This window comes from Passer domesticus, chromosome 5, assembly GCF_036417665.1.
Source record: "Passer domesticus isolate bPasDom1 chromosome 5, bPasDom1.hap1, whole genome shotgun sequence".
Classification (NCBI taxonomy): domain Eukaryota; kingdom Metazoa; phylum Chordata; class Aves; order Passeriformes; family Passeridae; genus Passer; species Passer domesticus.
Window position 1 is genome coordinate 20,809,172 of NC_087478.1, and position 20,889 is coordinate 20,830,060.

Below are 20,889 nucleotides of genomic sequence, written 5' to 3' on the forward strand. Positions count from 1 at the left end.
TTTTTCAGAGGCATAGTTTTTTGGCTTTGCATCACTACTGCCTACATTTAATTTTTCTTTTTAGAGGATTTCTGATACCCAGTACATAGCTGGCATCTCTACTATTGTTTCCTATCAAAATAAAACAGCTTTCAAGTTTGTAATTAATTTGGAGAGTTTTTCAGAAAATGGTTAGATTTTTCAAAGAAGCACATGAGTTTGCAAACTTAGCAAGCTTTGTGTGGAATGAAAATTTTCCTGTGATATTAGGGAAATAGAAGTTGTCCACTGTAGGCCCATTATCAGTATAGCAGAGATTTTGCTAATTTGATAACAGTGTTGTAGCTTAAGTGACTTGAAAGTGTTGACATAAGATAACTGTAAACCTAAAGCCACCATACTTACTGTAGATGCCAAAAAATTCTTAATAATAAATTATTATGCCACTGGGGACAGTCTTATTTGCTGCAGGTTAGCTATTACAAATATCTCTTTCTTCCCTCTGGAAAAATATTTACGTTTTCTGGCTACACATCTATTTATTTGTTTGTTTTACTTAAGCAAAATACAGGAGGGACGAAAAACCTTTCTGTTAGTTGTGTTTGACATTTTTTTACTGTTAAAGTTCAAGAATATGATGTGATATTCAAACTTCTCACAGACTTGATAAGGAGAAATATCCTACTAAATAATTCAAGAGTGGATAGAAACCTTGGCAAAAGACCTGGATCCCTGGAGAGCTTCCAAACTTTGCTTTCTCCCTTAAAATGAAACTTTGATAAAAATGGGTTGATTGCAAGGTTTAATTCTATAATGTGCTCTTCTAGGAGTTTGTTTTCAAGATGTACTCAACTTTGATATGAAGTCCACCAAGTGCTATTAGGTGTCAATCTTGGAGCCATTGTGTGCTCTTCCCTAAGATCCAGTGGTTTCATGTCATTCACAGTGTTGTAGCCTCAGTGGCTAGAACTCCATTTTCTTCACAGTGCACATGCTTGTTAAAACACTCCAATGGTATGCTTTTAGTTTACTCCAAAAAATGGAGGCATCTCAGTTGTTTATGTTCAGTTATTTGAAGGCTGAAAAGAAAATTATGTATTTGAAGACAAGCTAAGAGCTAAGTTTTATTAGCAGCTGCTGCTGCTACCATGGAGAAGATCAACCATTATATTCAGCATATGCATATAAAATACTGCACGGAGGTATCCATGCAGACCTACCTCTGGCATCCCAAGGACACCAGGGAAAGAGCAGACGTTTCCTTGCATGCTGCCTGTGTGCATGTCTGGCTGCCGCAGCGTGGCTTGTCCAGCTGGGACTCCGAAGAGCACCACTCTCCAGGGAGGCAGGTGGCCAGGGAACCCCTGTCTTTTTTTTCCTGTTCACAGGTTCCAAGTGTGTGCAGCACTGTGTATTTTTACTTTGAGACTAACTGCATTTATTTCTGTTCTCCCCCCTCTCCTTGTTTTTCTCTTGCACAGCTCAACAAGCAGCAGCTGCAGGTACTGAAGGAACGTTTCCAGGCCTTTCTGAACGGGGAGACGCAAATCGTAGCAGATGAAGCATTTTGCAACGCTGTGCGGAGCTACTATGAGGTGAGCTGTGTGCTTTGTTCTCTCTGTTATGTTCACAGTATGCCTTTTAATGCAGGTACAAGGAAAGGAATTTCAGGTTTCAAAGGCCGTGAACTTCCAAACCTTCTAGAAACTATTTCCTCCTAAACCACCTTTGCTGTTTTAGAAGTTGAAATCTACTGCCTGAGTACAAGAGAGGAACTGAACTGGGAAATATCCACCCTTTTTTAAGAAGGAAAAAAAAATTATAAGAGAAGATAAAATGAAAAACCCCTCGTGCTAAAAATCTTCCTGGCAGCACTTGATACAACTAGGCACTGCTATCTTTATCTCCATATGTCCAAGGTACCTCTTTTAATCAGCACTTTGTAAGTTACCATCCTGAGAAATACGTCTTCAGATTTTTAGTTACCATGCAGAAGGTTTGGTGAAGACCTGCCTGTTGCCATCCGAAAGAACAGAAGGTTTCCATGCAGATGGGCCAGCTCTCACAATCTGCTGTGACCTCCCAGGCATGTTCAGTGCCTGCAGCCCCAGTGCAGATCTGTAGGTGAAGTTTTAATTGCCTAAGGGACAGGTCCAGTTCCAAACTAGAGGACAGTTTCCTGTCCACTAGCATAGGGCTAGTGAATTATCCTGTTACTCTTAGTAAATGTTACTGTGTTTTCATTTTGCTTCCTCTAATTTCCTACCTGCTCAATGAATTAAAAAGGCTGGATGTTAAACTTCTATACCTTTTGAGACATCTTCCTTTATATTTCAGCCTGCCACGATTTTTTTTTCAAAATTAGCTTTATTTTTGGTACATTATTTGTTCATTTTTCCTGTCAGCTATTGTTTGCTAGTGAATTACTTTTTCCTTAAGCAGAAAAAGATGTAATTTATGTCCTAGCTTGTTTTTATCTACAATAAATTATATTGCACAAGAAAAAAAAAAGGAGGGATGAGCAAATGTTTTCCTTTTGTGCTGAAATCATGGACTCAGTGTGTAGAAATAGAAATTTGTATAGAAACCATAAAACTCAATATAAATTTTCCCATATTATGCCCTGATGACTGCTGTGGCATTTGAAATTACGGAATTCTCACAAAAACACTTGTGAAAAGATGGGGATAGATCTGCAGATGAAACTACAATATGAACATTCTAAAGGTACTATTTTAGATTTGTGAGAACATGACAGAAGTGGCTAGAACGTAATCCATTTTTCTGTATAGCCAATGAAGAAGTTGAGGCTGGGAGGAAGGACAGTTTGGAGGATGGTGCAGGGCAAGGCTGAGCTAGTTAGTGACCCAGCAATAGGTTTCAGAGTAGGGGCATGTCTCAAGACACTGAACATAGGGTAGAAGTGAAAAGGACTTAAAGTTTCATTCTTTAGCACAATGTGTAAAAATCTTGATGTGTTAGAGTAAGTAGTCTGCTCTTTGGAAAGGATGTGATAGTGAATAAAAATTATTTGAAAACAAATGTCTAAAGAGTAACTGTTCTGTTAAGATTTACTTCATGCCTTTTTTAATGATTTTTTTTTAGACACATTGAGAACTGGTTTTTAGCATATCTGCTCTTGCAGTGAAAGTCTGTGCATAATAATCTAAGATAGCCTTGTAAAATGAAAGGCTCAAATTTTCTAGCTATTTTCAGACATTCACCATTTTGAATTAAGTGTTTTGGGTGTCCGGTTTTAAACAGAGAATACTAAAACTCTCAGCATTACTGTCAAGGATAGAGTGACACCGAACGCTTCATCCTGTGTTAATATACTATGAGCTGATATACCAGCTGTAATTTCAGTCTTTTTTTGTTTGTTTATCCCAGCCTCCCAATTCCATTTTGTATTCTTTCCACACACTTCCTTCCAGACTTGCACAGCCCTTTCTAGTTGAGCAGTTTGAGTCAGCATTTGATAGTGATTTTTAGTTTCTTTTCAGGGTTGCAGTAAATAGTTACCAGTAGATTTAATGACCAGTGCAGTGGCGGAATACAGCTGGAGACTGAGTTCAAGTTACTGCTTCTCTTTAATGCATTTTAATCAAATTTTATGCATCTAATCACATATTCCCATCTTTACTTGTATGTGTCTCTTGCACCTTTTTCCTTTTCTTTGCTACCCATTGGTTGAAAATATTAGTCTCTGTTACTTCTTTGTGTGTTCTGTTGATGCTGGGCTTTGGTGCTTTCTCCTCTCTATGTCTACCACATGTGGTCCATCACATCTTCCATGTGGTGATGTTTGTTAGTACTTAGAATTATGGGCATCTTCCTTGTTTCTGTGATACAGCATCTTACAGATTTCCATGTTCATTTCCTTATACTTTAGTTGCTCACCTACAGTTTAATCTTACCTGACAGGGCAGGAAGGAAATATGTAGTCTGCTCAGTAATTATTTTATTCTGAAAACCATTAACTTGCCTTTAATCCTATGCAGTAGTCATGGTTTGAGAGTTATTATAATATTGTTGGCAAATCCAGAATATATTCATTACTGTAGTTGATTTTCTACTTTGAGTGTGAAAGAGAAGGTCTGTTTTGGGGATGTGACATAAATTCTGTATCAGTAGCTGCAGGTGTTTTCACTGTAATCTGTAACTAATGAGTTTATTTAGACTGTGTCCTCCTAAGAATCTTAAGAAAAAGCTCCAAGGATTTAGGAACTTATTATTTTTTATAAATATTGGCAGAAAGAGCGATTTGTTTGCTAAATAAATAAATATGAATTTCAGCATTAATTTCACTAGGCTCTAAGTCATGCTCCTGTGTCAGAACTACTTGAGAACTTTACACTAGTCAAGTTTTTTGCCTTATTTCCTCCACTATGCCTTTTCCAATGCTGCTGTGGTTTTTAAGATTTTGTATTAATAATCTGGCATCAGTTTTCATTAATCTTAAAAATGTAGTAGAAAAAAAAATCATATTCATAGGAAAAGTTACATAAATTCTTCTTTAACCCTCCAGAAAAGGTTATTTTCATGTTCTGTGTAATCTTCCCCTAGAATTCCACCACATTTTCTGAAACTCTCACTGAAATTTAGCCTGCTTCTTTTTTGTATACATGAAAGCATGATTATCTTGTTTTTCTCTTCAATCTCAGTTTAGAGAAGGTATGGATATGTTTACTCTTTCTGAAATCCTTCTCTCAGAATTAACATAGGATTTTATTTTTTTGTGTGTGGAAAATTCCATTTCAGACATTGAGCCAGATTCTAATCAGTAGAACATCAGATGCTAGTGCTGCTTTTCAGATAAAGAGAAAAATTCAATCATATGGTAATTTTTTATGAGTAATTATATTGGACACACTGCTAAGTATAAAATTAATTGAGAAAGTGACTTATGAAATTAAATCCTTTTTTTGCTTAATTCAACCCTGTAGTTTAAAAACTTATTTGTGAAATAGTAGATAATTTTTCATTCACCAGTCTTGCGTGCTCTTTCACTGAGGTTGGAAAATGCTGTTGGGCAGAGCCCTGAGAGGGTTATTCTCCACCTTTAATATACTTACCTCTAATAGGTATGCATATACCTTAGGCTTAACTCACAGTGCTAATCCTTTCGTCTTGAATGTATGCAGTCTTAGGTATCAGTAAAATGGGTGCAAAGAACTGTAATGAATATTTGAAATACTGTGAAAACTTTTTCAATATTGTAATGATTGCAAGTTCTCAGGTTTTCAACTCTACTTAAAGCAATTTGGAGCTGCAGGAAGTACTCCATACTGGTGTTTTTCCTGTTTTTCTTGCTGTTCCATTTTAAATATGTGGTTCTAAGCCATGATTACTTCATGCTGCTTAAATCTGAATGTTAAATGCAGGATCTGTAATGCTTAGTACTGTGGGGTATTTGAGAATTTAAAATCAGACTGTGTTTGACTGTACCAGTTTGCCTGTGATACAAAGATCATATTTAACATACCTTCTGTTTAAATTGAGGAGATTTGTGTACACAAACCTAGGTGTTAGTTTGGCACTGCTAGGCTGCCAAAAATGAACAAAAAGTTGAAAACAAATAAAAAAATAAGAAAAAGAAGACCACCCATGTCATAGAATCACAGAATAATTTGAGTGGGAAGGGACTCTGAAGATCATATAGTCCAATCTGCCTGCCACAGGCAAGGACATCTTTCACTAGATCAGTTGCTCAAAGTCCCATCCAACCTGACTTCGAGGGCTTCCAGCAATGGGGCATCTCTGGACAATCTGTCCCTGTATTTTACCACGTTTATTATAAAAATTTCTTCCTTACACCCAACCCAAATCTACCTTTAACAGCTTTCTAAATGTAAAAGAAAGCGTTCCCTGCCTCCATACCAGTGTGCATAGGTGGCACCTTTCATCTTCTGCAGGAAGTGGGCCAAGTGTCCTACAATTACCCAGCTCCTTTGGTACCTAATCCTGAACTGCTAATGCAAGTCCTTGCACTTATCCTTAGAATGGGATGAATTGTGTTCATGAGAGCTTTTTTATATGAAGACCTTAAATGTTTTGTTACTCTGTTAAAAAAGTTGAGGTATTTCTGTAAAGAAGGGAGTGAAATGATGCTATTTCTACCTGTGATTATGGAAAACTTGGTCTGAAAATTTTTTGCATGGATGTGAGGGCAGAAGGATCTCACTGGTGAAATGAGAAAAAGGACCTAGCTTTCTGGAGTAAGTGGTGCTTTGGTTGCTTTTACAATTTTATTTTTACTATCAGCTATTTTAGGCACACCATTTTTATTCAAGGCAACAAAAGGCATAGCTGATCCAGATGAATGTTTCAGAGATGAAGATGACACCTAAAGGAAACAGAAAGCATTTGTTAGAATCAAAACATAGCACATAAAAAATAAATAGTAATTAAATGTTGGAACATTTTGGTTTTATATTATTGAGATAAAATAATGAAATCAGTAGATTAATCATTTATTTAAATACATTAGGCTAATAAGTGTAGAAGATAACAGTTTCAGAGCACAAATCACTGTTGACTGCTTTCATTTCTTTAAAAAGTCATAATTGGTATACACATGTGTTTAAGGATGTGTGCTTTTTGCTCTGTTCAGATGCTCTTCAAAAATCTGAGTACTACACCAGCATGGGATTTATGGTTGGTACAGTCCATTTGGAGAAGTTGTTTCAAAAGGATGGTTTTTTATATTAACTTTAGGCTAACTTGTGGTTTGCCTTGTGAGGATGCCTTTTGACACCAGATGCATTTGTAGTTGCAACCTATTAGCACTTCCACAGTTTCCTTCCAGTTGCTTGAAAACATGGTCAGACTTGAGGTCAGTGTAATATTCTTCGGGTTCTGTTACTGTAGCTGTCTGGTGTAGCCAGTTCTATGCAAAGCTTCATAGAAGTTTCAGGGCACCCCCAGGAAAGATGCATAACACAGGTTTATTTAGGTCATTGCTTTGTTAAGAAGCTCTAATGCCTTCAGTGTTTTGGATCACCAGCCACAATTTGGCATGTAATGGAGATTGTCTCACTGTTAGCAGTCTTAATTATTTCCCTGAAAGAAGTGAGGGGGAGATAAGATACAACAAGTTAAAACGTGCTTTGCATGATCTGGACCTCTTCCACGCTAAGGAGAGACCTGATAGAGTGGAACTGCAGGGTTTGTGATGTGCAGCTGTCTCTTGAGAGTGCTGTTGTATTGCTGCTGCATGGAAAGTGTATCAGTGCTGAAATCCACAAAATCCCTTGCTTTCCACATAACTACATGTAACTATTCTTTGTGTTTTCAGACTGGAACTCCCCTTTTCACTCCCACCTGTATGGTGTCAGAGAGGCTGTACCTCTGCACAGAAACATACAGCTACCACTGAAACTGTGTTTGTCCAGTCTCTCTGGGCACTGATATCTATGGATGATCACTGTTCATTTGAGGATGCCACAAGGTTTCTGTATTAGCATGGTTGTAAAAGACCTGTGTTTCAAACTTTTAAATTATGTAGGTGGTTGATGGATAGAGTTTAGTGCATTACTTACACCAGTCCTTTGATTTGGATGTGCTGATAGGAAGAGGGAAAGGAATGGATGTAGATTAAAAAATTTTCTAGTAATGGTATCCATTTTTGTTTGTTTGGTGACTGTTGTTGTCCCAGGCAAAGAAAGATGCCTTGTAGGTCTGACACTACACTGAAGAAGTAATTAGTGTTGGGTAGTGAGGTATGTCTCTACTGTAGTAAGCATTATGTGATGTTAGCTACTTGTTTGTTAGATAAATTCTGAATGTCTATTAATCTGAACAAACCAATTAGGAAACCAGCAATGGCCCACACTGTTACACAACAGTGAATTTGGTCTGCTTTGCTTAATTGTTTTCTTCCCTAATCTCACTTCTGTTTTACTCAGTCTCAGAGGAAAACAAAACTTATCTGGACCTTGGTTTTGCAATTAACAGCATGTTGCGCTGAGACATAGACTATACATGTTTTTGTTGATGCTGTCATCTGGGCAACTAAAGACAGTAGGTATTTTTTTCAGCCTGACATTAGGAAAAAATGTGACAGTTTAACACCCCATCTGCCAAAATCTTGCAGGAGATACTAACATTTTATTCAATGGGATTTTTTACATTTGAAAATCATTGTGTGGAAGGATTTTTCTTTCACTTCATGATGAAAGAATGATAACTCTTCATCTTTTTCAGTTACCCTTCCTGCTACCTTTTCCAGGTCTCAGCACAGAGCCCTTAAAGTCCTCTAGGTGTGGAAATAATACCACAAAATATCTCATTGGAGTTACATTAGTGCCAATTAATTTTCTTTTGTGCCTTTATATTATGACATCAGTGTGTCATAATTCCATTCAACAATATCTCAGGGAATCTCCAAATCATTGTGAAACAACAGGACACTTCTTTCCTCCTTTTAGCAGTAAAACAGACATTCATAAAACAGACAATCAGCCACGACTGAATTTCTGTCTCTCTCTGTGACCAGAGAGAGGTGCGTAATTTCACCTTAATAGTACACTTAAAGTGTCTCAGTACAAGTGAAAATTCTTACAAGATGCTTATAGACTCCATTTAAACCAAAATTAGTCCAATCAGGGTGTCTCTGTCTCATTACTCTTTAGGTTCTAGATTTTTCTCATGTAATTTGTTTAGGCTTCAAGTTTTGATTAGCAATCCACTGCACAAAATTGCAATATTCATCTAATCAATCATTTCACTGAATTTCAAAAAACTACTATTTAATTGATTTCACACAAAAAACTCCAAACCAAACCAATCAACCAACCAAACGTCCAAACCCCAACCCATTCAACAAACAAGTAAAGGAGAAAACCTCTTGTTTTCATGCACCATCAGACTGAATTTTTAGGACTGGTATTTACTCTGTATATTGTTTTGCTTACTCTTGGATTTCTAGATGGTGGGATAAATAACTTTTGTTTTCATATTTTAATTGAAGCTTTCTGTCACTATTTTACTTTGTATTAGAAAGCTTTACCCATCAAACCCTTAGAGCTGTGTGACTTCTCAAAATCTTCTAAACTTAAAAGTAATATCTTGAAAAAGTGCGGTTAGTGGTGAATTCTTAATCTCTAAGTAAACCAAGCTAGAGAAGACATGGAAGTAAGGGCTAGAAAAAGTCAGAAAACGCATGGATGAAATCCAGAAATCAGTAAATGAGAAGTGAGCCTTTAAATTCCATCTGATCTCTCTCAACTCCATTTCAAATCTGTTCTGATACTAATTTCAAAAGCCAACAACAAATTCTTATATCTTGAGAAATGTAAAGGCAGAACACAGACAGAGATGATGTAAATATTTTCTGAGTGATTTTTCTTCAAGTACTGCTTGATTTACATTTCCCACCATGGAGTATTTCTAAAAGCTATATTGGAAAACAAGATTCTTCTCAAGCTTTTATTTCCTTAAGTAGTGTAGAGACATTTTTTCTATTTCAGGTTGCCTTGAAAATCTATCCTCACTGAGCAAGCAAGAGGTTTCTTCAAAGTTAAATGCAGGCATAAAGTTTCTATCCACCCAAGATGCTCAACAAGAAACAACATTATCTTAAACAGAGCATACTAGGAGAAACAGATTACCGAGTCTCTTCCAGTTACTGAATGCCTTCTTCAAGCATTGCTAGTGAACAGTAACTACCTCATTAAGGAAACTTTCTTTCCACTTGGTTTTGCCATTAAACCATTTCTCCTAATTTCCTCATTCAGATTTTCCTATTAACTTAAACTCATTACATTAATTTAAGGTTGCTTAGCTTGCTTTGTTTTAAATGTGAAGTGTACAATCCCTTATTTTATTGAATTATCATTTAATATAAATGTGTCTGTCTTATGCCTCCTTAGCAAAACAAAAATACTGAGCAAATTGCGTATTGTTTATCTGTAGTATAAATTTTATATCAGGCATTTATCATGGTCCCTCTTTGGACCTTTCATTTTCTTATTTCTTAGGGTTGCAAGCACAGTCCCAAATCCTGGTGTGGTTCTGCTACTTTGTACTGCTTTATATTTTACTCTATAATTTTTCTCACCCAGGTAGTGATGGTCCTTAGAGAGTGAGTGATCAGAAGGGATTAGAATTTTAAGAATAATGTAAAGGAAGAAGAATATGTCTGCAGGTGTTTTGAGCACGTGTTTGGGACGGCAGGTGCCTGAGCTACCCTGTCTGTACCTCAGTTAGCTTGTCCAGGGCTGGCTTCTGTCTGCCTGCTTGCCAGCATGTGGTCACAGAGATGTGCTCCAGCATTCAGAGCAGAGTCCCACACAGCCTGCTTGCTTACAGAATTGCCAGTGCCTGGCAGGATGATTAAAGACCATGCTGCTGGTTGATATTTTTTTTTCTTTTTTTCTTATGAAATAGTCAAAAGATGCAGTTTTGCATCTGTACTTAGAGATCAGTATGGTCCTAGATGTGCATATGACTTGATTTCTCTGGACATCTTTGTGCTTCCTGATATCTTAAGAACTGATGCCAAAGTAACTGTTAAGGTGCTCACCATGCTACTGGTGCAGCACTGCCCGGCTAGAAAGATGCAACTGGGTGCTTAGAACTTCTGAGCATCACTTTACTTGTGGAATCACATATCCTCTGAGCAGAGAGAGCCATGGTTCTCCCAGGGAAATCCTGGGAAGCTGTATAGAAGCTGTAGGAAACTTAGAGGAAAGAATTCAAGCAATTATTATCTCTCTCTCTCTGTAACCATTGTTTACAGATATAGTTCTCCAAAGTGTGCTATTCATAGTTCACCAATACTGTGAGAAGTTTCACTTTGAGACCTATCAAGTATCAGCTTAACAAATGAGACTATAAAAGTCAGAACTTCTTCCTAATAAACAGATTCTGTTACACCTTCTGATGAATAAAGTCATTCACTTCATCCCTAACTCAACAGCATCAAGTACTTTCAGCATTTCCCCCAGCTCAAATGTCAGCATGCTGATTGGCAGCCCAGCACGAGAAAAGGAATAATCTCCTGGGGATGAGACCTTGATATTTTTGTTTTATTTAAGTTTTCTGTTCTTGGTGTACTTTTTATAAAAAACTAGGAAGGTGTTCCTCTGAGAGCAGCAGGCATCCTTTGTTTCCATGTGTTTTTGTCTCTGTAATTTTCTGTGATAAATATGCTTCATGAGTAATATGTTATCCTGCTCCTTGCATGCGGGTACTCCTGCAGCAGAGCCTTCCAAGTCTAAGAATAAGAAGTATATTAATCAGAGATGAATTTTCAATTTCAAGGACCAAACTTTTCTCAAATCTTTATTCCTGATCAGCATAAGATTAGTCACAAACACTTACCTCCCTTTTTTGAGTCTATTCACTTGGAAGTCTCCTGTAATCTTTATTTGAACATGAACAATAAAAGGAGTACACCTTTGTCAGTTTATCTATTAAATTACAACTTGTTTATTTCTTTCTCTTTTGGTTTATTTGTTCTCCTTGGTTTCTTTATGTCCAGACAGTCTGGAATGCTGTGGTAGAAATCTGTGGACAAATGGCAAGAGTCGGTATCCAAATACTACCCCTTCACTGTATTACTCGTTGTCTCTGAATGCAATTCAGTTTCTAATGCTTTCAAGAGTGTTTCCTTTATAAGTAGTTAAATTGCATGGAAGCAAAAGGAAACAAAGCAGATCTAAGTGTCTAGTCCTGTACTGTTTATTGCAGTGTTGTAATGAGCCGTGACACATGCAATGTAATCAGTAGTACTGAAATGCCCACTGAAACATCTTTGGCTTTACTCTCTTGTCATCTCTTATACCTTCCTCCAGGGCAGTAGTGCAGAAGCCTTTTTTTTGAGATAAACTTGCCAATTAGAAAATGTCCTTAATTTTTGCCTTCAGATAAGTAATTTTGTAATTTTAAACTTTAATCTTTCATAATGGAAAGCAAGTTACCTTCTTTTCTTGGCTTTAAAGCATTTTTAGATCAATAAAACTTAGCAGAAAACTATGAAAAAAACCACCAAAACAAAGCAGGCACAGCATTTTATAAACTTGATTTTTTAAAAAAGGCAACAAGCAAGTTCCCCAAACTTAGTAATCAAGCAGCGATATTGTGTCTGATCAAAATTCAAGATATTCAGAATCCTTAGATAGTGCCAAATCAAAGGAGACTCCTGATGAAAAAATAACAGGGCAGGAGAGGCTCATGCAAGGATTTCCAGAGTATCTTCTTCAATTCTAGTCATCAGGGCTCAGGGAGACCTTCTACCTGTCCACATTTCCATCACTGGTAACAGCATAAAGCAATTAACCAGGTCTTCAGTTTTGTCTTCCAACAACAGAAGAGCTTGTGGTTACTGTATTTGTATTCCTTGCAGGCACTTCTCTGCCTGGAAAATGAGCCTTGCATCAGTTGTTAAAATGTTACCTTGTCTCATTTCTCATAAGTTTGTTTTTGGGAAGGCATATGGGTGATGTTTTAGAAGCCCTGTTGTCTTATCTCCCTCCACAATCAATTCCTCCATTGTAGTAAAGGTGAATTAGTTGTTTTGTGACCATTCTTTCTATGCTTGTGTTTGGAGGAAATAATAGGCTTAGAGAATAATCTTAAAATACAGACATTTCTTCTGACAGTGACATACTGTCCTAAAAATTTTTCAGATGTTCAATTGTGGAAAGACCAAGTAAGCTGGTCCTTGGGATTCCTGTAACTGATATAAGTTGTGTAACTGGAGAAAAAATTTCTTTTGAAACACCAATTCTCATCTGAGACTTACAGCAGTAATTAATTGTAAATGATCTCTGTTGCCTTATTCCAGCTCTCAGCCTTCTGACTGTGCTTCACATATACTGCAAATACAATTGAGGAAATGAAACAAGGGAACAAAAAGAAGTGATGCATTCCATTTATCTCCCTCTGTTTCACTGCATGCTTTGAGCTGATGAGTCTTCTGTGCCTTAATTCTGGCAAGGGGCTCAGAGGAGAAGAAGGAGTGTGTCTCAAAGTGAATCCATAACCCCACCATGGCACTGCAGCTCACTGTGATGCTTTTAGTTAGCTCTTTTTCCTTCTTGGACTACTGAGCACAGCCATCAAGGCTCACTGGGAAGTAAGCTAAGGCTTTCATCCTTCTACATGAAAGACATTTACCACTTTTCTAATCCAACTAGCAGCAAGTACTGCTTCAGAAAGTCAATTTCTGATGATGATGAACTGATCAGAAGAAAAGGTAAAATGTCCTTCTTCCCTGCTTGGGTTCTCCTGATGCTGCCATTATGCTACACTAAAATGTACTTACAGTTCATTGTGTTCAACACTGGTGTTGAACTTCAAAGCTAAGACTGAAAGGAAGGTTAGATCCAAGTCCACACCAATCACAGGCTCTGAAAAGAAGATGAATAAAAGACCAAGAGGAATAAAAGACCATCACCCTCATGTGAGTAACAAGTTTCTCACTGTTTGAGGAGTGAGCTTTCAACACACAGACCCATGGTAGTGGCCATCGGCCCAGATATGTACGGATGCCAAAGTCCTTTTCTTGGACACCTCTGAAACAAAAGTTGAGATGTCACCCCACAATCTACTTGAAAAGTATTCTCCTGAAAATACGCCTTGTTTCTGATATTAAGCAAGGAGAGCTCTTCTACATTTGAGGATGATCCCAGACAGAGTATGCAGCTTTTGTTTCCTTGGCAATATTCCAGAGATGGGTCTGAGGACTGCAGGTGGGCTGCATCCCTGCAATGTGCCAGCCTGATCATCATGACCCAACAGGTGCAGTTTGCATCTGACTGCACTCTGTAGGCCTGTGGAGACTGAATTGTCTGCCAGCGTTATAAGACAGTTTGATGATGCAGAGGTCAGACTTCTATAACCAAAAAATGGCAGCAAGAAAAGAAAAATTTACGTGCGAGAGATGCTATAACTATTTTAAGACTGCCTGTGGAACAAAGATAAGGCCTCCATGAACAGAAGTCACTGAGAAATTTCCAGACGGTTTGAGGGGAAGATGATTTAGCTTGTGAAATGCAGATTTCTGTTCTACCATTAACTCTGAGAAGAACTGTGTGTGTGTTATGAATGGAAAGGGGAGTTTTAAACAAGTTTTTTGTCTTTGCCCAGGCTTCTGGCAGTAGACAGTAACTTTACTGAGGTGGCCAGCACCCCAAAACCCCCACTTGTTGCAAGTTCTTAATAATGGCCAATTAGATCTATTACAAAATGAATTATTTATTTAATACACACAAATTTAACAGACATAAGACTTTAACAGATGAGTTACTACACAGGGTAAACAAACACTGCTAGTACAGCACAACTGAGGTACTTGTATTGCAGCTAGTGAAGAAGTAGTATAGATTAGGATTCAATGTATCTTGCCATCCAGTTGCTGATGGGAGATACAGGTGATCCTTCCTCTCAATTTCCAGAAAAGTATCCAGGGAGATGCATCCAAATTTTGTGAGAGAAGCCCTGCACATTTCCAGGGAGTGTGTAGGAGGCTTCTGTCTCTGATAATTTGTGTAGCTTTTATAGGGTAAAGCAGTGACTTTCAGTCAATGATATTTAAATTTTCCCTCTGTCTACATCTGCTCTCCAGACCAAGATGTTCATTCTCAGATGGGGGTCCCAGTCCTCTTGGTGCCAGAGATAACTCCCTGTCAGGTTATCTCATCCATTTACAACAGCTGAATGTGTTGGTAGAGAAGGGAAGTGGGGAGGAATGTCCTGCCATGGTGCTTCACTTCGGAATCAGAGAATCACATTGACCACTGTGGATGTCTTCAGGCTTTGCATTGTTTTCTTGTTCTTGATCTGAATATGCATAGTAATTTCTCCTGACTTAAGTATAAAGATTTGCAGGGGCTGTAGACTTCACAGTAATTATTTCTTTAAACCTGATTTCATCTACTGAAAGTAAAGGTACATCTGTCTTTTCCTAAAGTGAGACAGGAAGCAAATGCTACTTCCAAAATGTTCATGATTAATCATAATGAAGTTGAATAAGTTATCCTGAAGGACTGAAAAAATGTGTAGGTAAATAGCATGTGGTACAGGGACTGGATAAACTGAACTAGTCAAGGAATGAGACATTCCTTTTAGAAGTAGATAAGCCCTGTGTGTGTGTCTGTGAACCCAGACCTGATCCTTTGAAAAAATAATAGTGAATACAGGGGAGTCTGCAAAGCATGAGCAGGTATAGACAGAAAGCTTTGCACAGTTTAAGCAGTAATAAGGTGACCTTCTTGTTACTGTTTGTTTAGAGAGGGGGAAAAAGCTTTTTTACTGAAAGATCTTAAAATGTACTGAGGTTAATAATGTAGAAAATGTTCTTTATTATTGTCTGCAAATTTAATTTTTGGCGATAGTAGTCATAATTTGCTTGTTAGCCTAAGTTAGAAGAGGTGTTAATGAATGTTAAGTTCATGCTGTTGAACTGTCAGAAAAGGTTATGGTTAAACAGCAGCGTGGACACGTTAACAGCTTTTGTTAAAGATTCTTCCCTTTCCACTCAACTGACTTTGACACAGGAGTTGGTGATTTGAAAAGGAAGTATATTTTTCCTGTCAAAGTATTGTTACTCTAGTCTAATGACAGTCTCTGAGTTGGAGTTTGTTGCCTTCAGCACCAAAAGACCCTTGATACTCGTACTAAAGCAGCCTTGCTACATCTTTATTTCCTTGTTCTCTGTGTAGAGCAGGGTGCAGAAAGGTCTCCTGCACCAGCTGCGTGTTCAAGTCCATTGCTTTGTTTGATGAAATGCCCAGGACTTTAGTATCCAGCATTCTTTTGCTGGATACCAGTGTAAAAACTGAATAATATTTGTTAGACTATTTGAACTATTGGAAGCATTTAACTCAGTCTTTGTTGATTATTTAAAACATTTATTTGTTTACCTTTAAAATGCATTTCTAAATTTTGCAAATCTGTGATCATGAAACAGTTGCTGTTCTGGTTGAAATCAACTGGAGGCATAAGCCTGCTGCAATTCAGAGATTCAGAATGAGTACAAAATACCTAATCTACTATGGTAGGAGGTGAGAGTGTGTGTATGCAGGGATGTGTTGGATTTTGGTGGGGGGGTTTTCTCTTTACTTTGTTCATTAACTGGGAAAGTTTTGTGGTGAAAGAAGGTGAAGTGGATCTGGAATATACCGAAGCTTGAAATGGAAGTCAGAAAAAAGTCACAAAATGACACTTCTAAAGGTGGTTTCTGTAAAATGTTCTTGGTGCTTGTAATTCACATGTTGCTCCGTGATGGGATCCAACTGCTGCCTGTCAGCCTGATCATGGGTCAAACAGATGGCCTAAGCATGGCCCATTAGTGAAATAAAATGCATTCCTGAAAAACAACTACAAACAACTACATTTTTATATTTAAAATTCAGCACACATTTAGCTAATTAATAGAGCTTCAGCAAGGGACTCATCACATTACAGCCTTCAGAATTTTATTTAATGTGGACTAGAGCAGCATATCAGGCTACATTTTGTAGAAATGTTAAGATTCTGGTGCTCACATTTGGATTGACAAGTCTGTTTAAATTAGAAATCCTCCTCAATTTGTTATAGCTGTGCCAAGTTTCAACATGTCCAGTCCAAGCTTTCTGCTGTACATTGAAGTTGGTTGAAATTTGTTTGGAGTTCCTGAAAAATAAGGAGACATGGTTTTAAAAAGCAGGATTTAAAACACATCTTTTTAGTGATTATCTATTCAGATGAAGGGTAAATAATGGACCAAAACTTGGTGGGAATTCTATGTGCATGAAATTCTATGTGCATAAAAATATCCTGAGTTGGAAGGGACCCACAAGATCATCCAGTCCAACTCATGCCCTGCACAGCATGGTTCCCAAGGGTCACACCATGAGCCCAAAAGCATTGTCCAAGCACTTCCTGAATTCTGTCAGGCTGGTGCTGTGACCACTTCTCTGGGGAGCCTGTTCAGTGCCCAAACACCCTCTGGGTGAAGAACCTTTTTCATCCAACCTAAACCTCGCCTGACACAACTTCAGGCCATTCCTTCGAGTCCTGTCACTGGTCACCACAGAGAAGAGATCAGTCCCTGCCCCTCCTCTTCCCCTCATGAGGAAGTTAAAACTGCAGTGAGGTTTCCCCTCATTCTCCTCTTCTTCAGGCTGATCAGACCAAGTGACCTCAGCTGTTCCTCATAGGGTTCCTCAAGGCCCTTCACCATCTTCATTGCTGTCCTTTGGATGCTCTCCAATAGGTAATGTCTTTCTAATACCACCCAAAACTGCGCACAGTTATTTACAGTTCTAGCATATAAATCTGCAGTTAAAAAGAAACTGCTGGTGCTGCCTTGCTTTCTGTGGGAGCTGGGCTTGATAATAAAGTTCATCATCTGTAATACAGACCCAGTGAACTTGGATGGCAACGAGCAAGAGGTTGCCATAAGCAGAGCTGAATGTTTGTTTTTCAAATTTGCATAACTAATTGACAGCTTATTGGGAAAGCTGAAAGCTAAAGGCAGGAAAACAAATTGGTTACAGCAGAGGAAAATTATTGTTACAGCATTTGGGTATTGGGGACTTTAGCCACATTAAAAATTTATCTTTCAGGAGGGCAGATGGAGCAGTCTGTCAGGAGGCCTCAGAAATAAGTTTCACCTGAGTGTTTTGTTTTTGCCATTCGTTCCATTCCATGGACTGCTACAACCATGGGCAGAGCAACAATAAATCTTGTTCCTCTTTTTGGTTTTCTTCTCTGAGAGCTCCAGTTGTCCTGTTTCTGGATCTCCATGCCATGCTGGATGGCTGCACTGTCCACCTGCATGGGGCCTGACGGGCCAGAGTGCTGACCATATGGGATGCTGCTGGCTGGGCTGCGAGTTCCACAGCTGGTCTGAGACTGCAGCCATGTGCAAGGCATCCAGTGCTGCTTCCCAGGGCTCCTCTGTCTGCCCACAGCATCCTGAGCCACACTTCTGGAAGAGAAACTTTGGTGAGGGCATTGTGGACTCTATTGCACCCACTGACAAACAGGATAGTCAAGTGTAGAGAAGGAAAGGATGTATCCAGCCTTAAAAAAAAACATGTAAAAAGCAAACAGCTATGCCTGCCAAAACATCTACCTCAAATACCCTAAAATAAAAAAAGTGTTAATTATGTTAAAATAGTTCTAATCACATATGTCTTGTGGCCATGATGAAGGCAACAGTCTTAAAGATAAGAAATAGAGAAAAATTAGGTTCAGAGGTAGAAGAGAAGGCTCTTCTTGTTGTCTGCTGATTTATGTGTGAGAGTGGGAGAAACTTGTTTCTTAATTTCTGTTGTAAGGAGGGGAAAGTTAAGGAAAAATTATTTTTAGGTGGCTTTGATTGGAGATTTCATGTAGTCGGTTGTAAAATACCATCAGATCTTTTTAGGGCTTCTTGCAATGATTTTTCATATAGGACTTCTAAGGAATATCTTTTGGGTCATGTAAAAATAGGACTTAAAGAGTCGAATTTCCATGGCAGCATTCTGAAGCTCATCCTGCCTGTTTAGCTGGCCCTGTGCCTTGTGCTGGGAGCATTTCAGTATGTTCTTGAGGAAAATGTTGTGAGGAGGAGGAGGTTTGTTAAGAACTAGCTAAAGTTTAGACAGCCAGAGGGCTGTATGAAAAAGATGGGCATTATCTAAGCCAGAAATGGACTGGGTTGATGAAAATTAGAAAAAGATTGTACCAGGTTTTTAAAAACCAACTATAGGAGAAAGCAATAACTTCAAGATAATGCATTGTTTGTAAATGAAATCATAGCATCCTATCTTAGACAAAATAGGAAAAAAAGTCTGTAAAACCCCCCAATAAATAGGAAAAAGCAATTTAAAGAAATGTCAGTTAAGCAGAGCATGTATATTAAAAGCTGAAAATAGTTCCCAGTAATCCAAGTGAGTAGTTGTACAAGTGGTTCTCATTTGTATGGGGCAGATATCTTCAGGTACAGCCTATTTTCAAATGGCAGGAGCCACAATTATGATCTGTAGAGAGCAAGTGATAACTCTGCAGCAGGAAGACTACTCAAGAAAGAAAACAAACCTATAATTATTCTGCATGGATCACAGAACAGTTAGGGTTGGAAAGGACCCCTGGAGATATCTAGTCCAAACCTCCTGCAAAGGTAGAGTCCCTTATAGCAGGTGACAGAGAAACCTGTACAGGTGGATTTTGGATGTCTCCACACAGGGAGACTCCACAACCTTCCTGAGCAGCACTGTTCCAGTGCTCTGTTATCTGCAGTGTGAAGTCTTATGTTGAGGTGGAACTTCTGGTTCAATTTATGGCCTTTGCTCCTCGTGTCACTGGGAACTGGTGAAAAGACTAAACAAGCCCTGCTCCCACAAGTCTTTCCTCATAAGAGAGATGCTCCAGTTCCCAAATCATCTTTGTGGCCTCTGCAGGACCTGCCCTGGTAGCTCCTTGTCTTTCCTGTACTGAGGACCCAGAACTGGACACAGCCCTCCAGGTGTGGCCTCACTGGGGCTGAGCAGAGGGGCAGGATCACCTCCTTCAGCCTGCTGGCCACACTCTTCCCAATGCACTCCAAGATATCAAACTGTAATGATTTGTAATGAGTTTAACTGCTGTCTATTGCTACATTTGTTCCATCTCCAGAAAGGGATATAACAGAAGTAAAAGAGCCATGGAAAAGAACATCATGTATGTGTGTGTGTGTGTGTGTGTGTGTGTGTGTGTGTGTATTTATGTGTGCATATTTTTTATTTATTTGTAAACCAGAGTGCAGATTATAAAGACTCTTCAGCAAGGCAACTACTCTCATGGTTTCTGAAACACAGAAGAATTGCTTAAGTTCCTGAAGCTTAAGAAACTGTTAAGATTTCACTGGGTGGGAGAGGGAAAAAATGGATATGGAAAATTAAGAACAGTTTAATAGGAGTTGATTGCCTACAAACTGTAGTTGCAAATGTGTTGGATAAAAGCAGCCATATCCATGAGGAAGGAGAGCCTGCAATTAAACTGAGTGTAAGACATCTGTAACTGGTAACAACCAGTATAACAGAGAATATATATAAATGTAGGAGATTGATAAGAGAAATATTCATAGGTGCAGTGGAGAAGAGAAATTCTGTAGTTACCAAGACAAAGATGCATGTTCTCTGCCTCTGATTCAGCACTTCTTGTAGTTCATTAAAGAAAAAAAAAAGAGTTATATGAATTAAAATGACAAGAGTGTTACTCAGCATCTTTTCTAACTTATACCTACAACTTCTATTAAACTAGTTTCAGTCTGGCAAAAGGAGACACAGTTTTAGCTGTATGTCTTGTTATCACAAGGCACAAGGAAGAGATACTATCCCAGTAATTAATATGACAGTCATTAACTATTTGGGTAGACCTTCATCTGAGATGGTTGCTTGGAACCTTTAAGATCAGAATAGCTACAGCCTTGATATATTAGTTAAATATAAGCTAAATTTCCCTTATTAGACTTCACATATGGTAACTGAGTGAGATTCCTTGCTCAGAAGGCTAAATATTTGTTTTCTAAAGATATAAATAAGGTCATGTTAAGCTTGTGAGCAGTTTCTGGCTTTAGGAACTACAATAACAATAGCTTCTCCAGAGCTTTTATCTATTTTTCTGTCTACTCTATTGGCATTTTATCTTCTTTGAGGCTTCTCTCCAGTGATTTGTTCAAGCTCGTGTTTATGTATTTTAAATTCATTTGTTGCTGGTTAAAACAGATTACCATGCCTTAGAGGAGGAACTAAGAATAAAGACTGCTTCTTCCGAGGTGAATGTTGTAATTAACGTTAATCAAGGGAGCCAGCTTCCCATGTCTCAGCTGTGTTAGGAAGATGGAGAAGGCTCCTTGACTGGGGAAAGTCAGTCTCCTCATTGATGGAGTATTTGTCCTTTTGAGAATGGGGGATATAGTTTTCATTCTCCCAACCTCCTTCACATTGTGAAGGA

At 38.3% G+C, this 20,889-nt stretch overlaps 1 protein-coding gene across 11 annotated transcripts in view; it reads left to right on the forward strand.

The window, feature by feature from the left end:
• CADPS2 (calcium dependent secretion activator 2) overlaps positions 1-20,889 on the forward strand; it is a 282,995-nt gene that overhangs the window by 54,375 nt on the left and 207,731 nt on the right. For all 11 annotated transcript variants that reach the window (XM_064422269.1, XM_064422258.1, XM_064422259.1 and 8 more), the window contains exon 2: positions 1,461-1,574. In XM_064422269.1, coding sequence (XP_064278339.1) covers positions 1,461-1,574 — 114 coding nt within the window. The remainder of the gene's footprint in view (positions 1-1,460; positions 1,575-20,889) is intronic.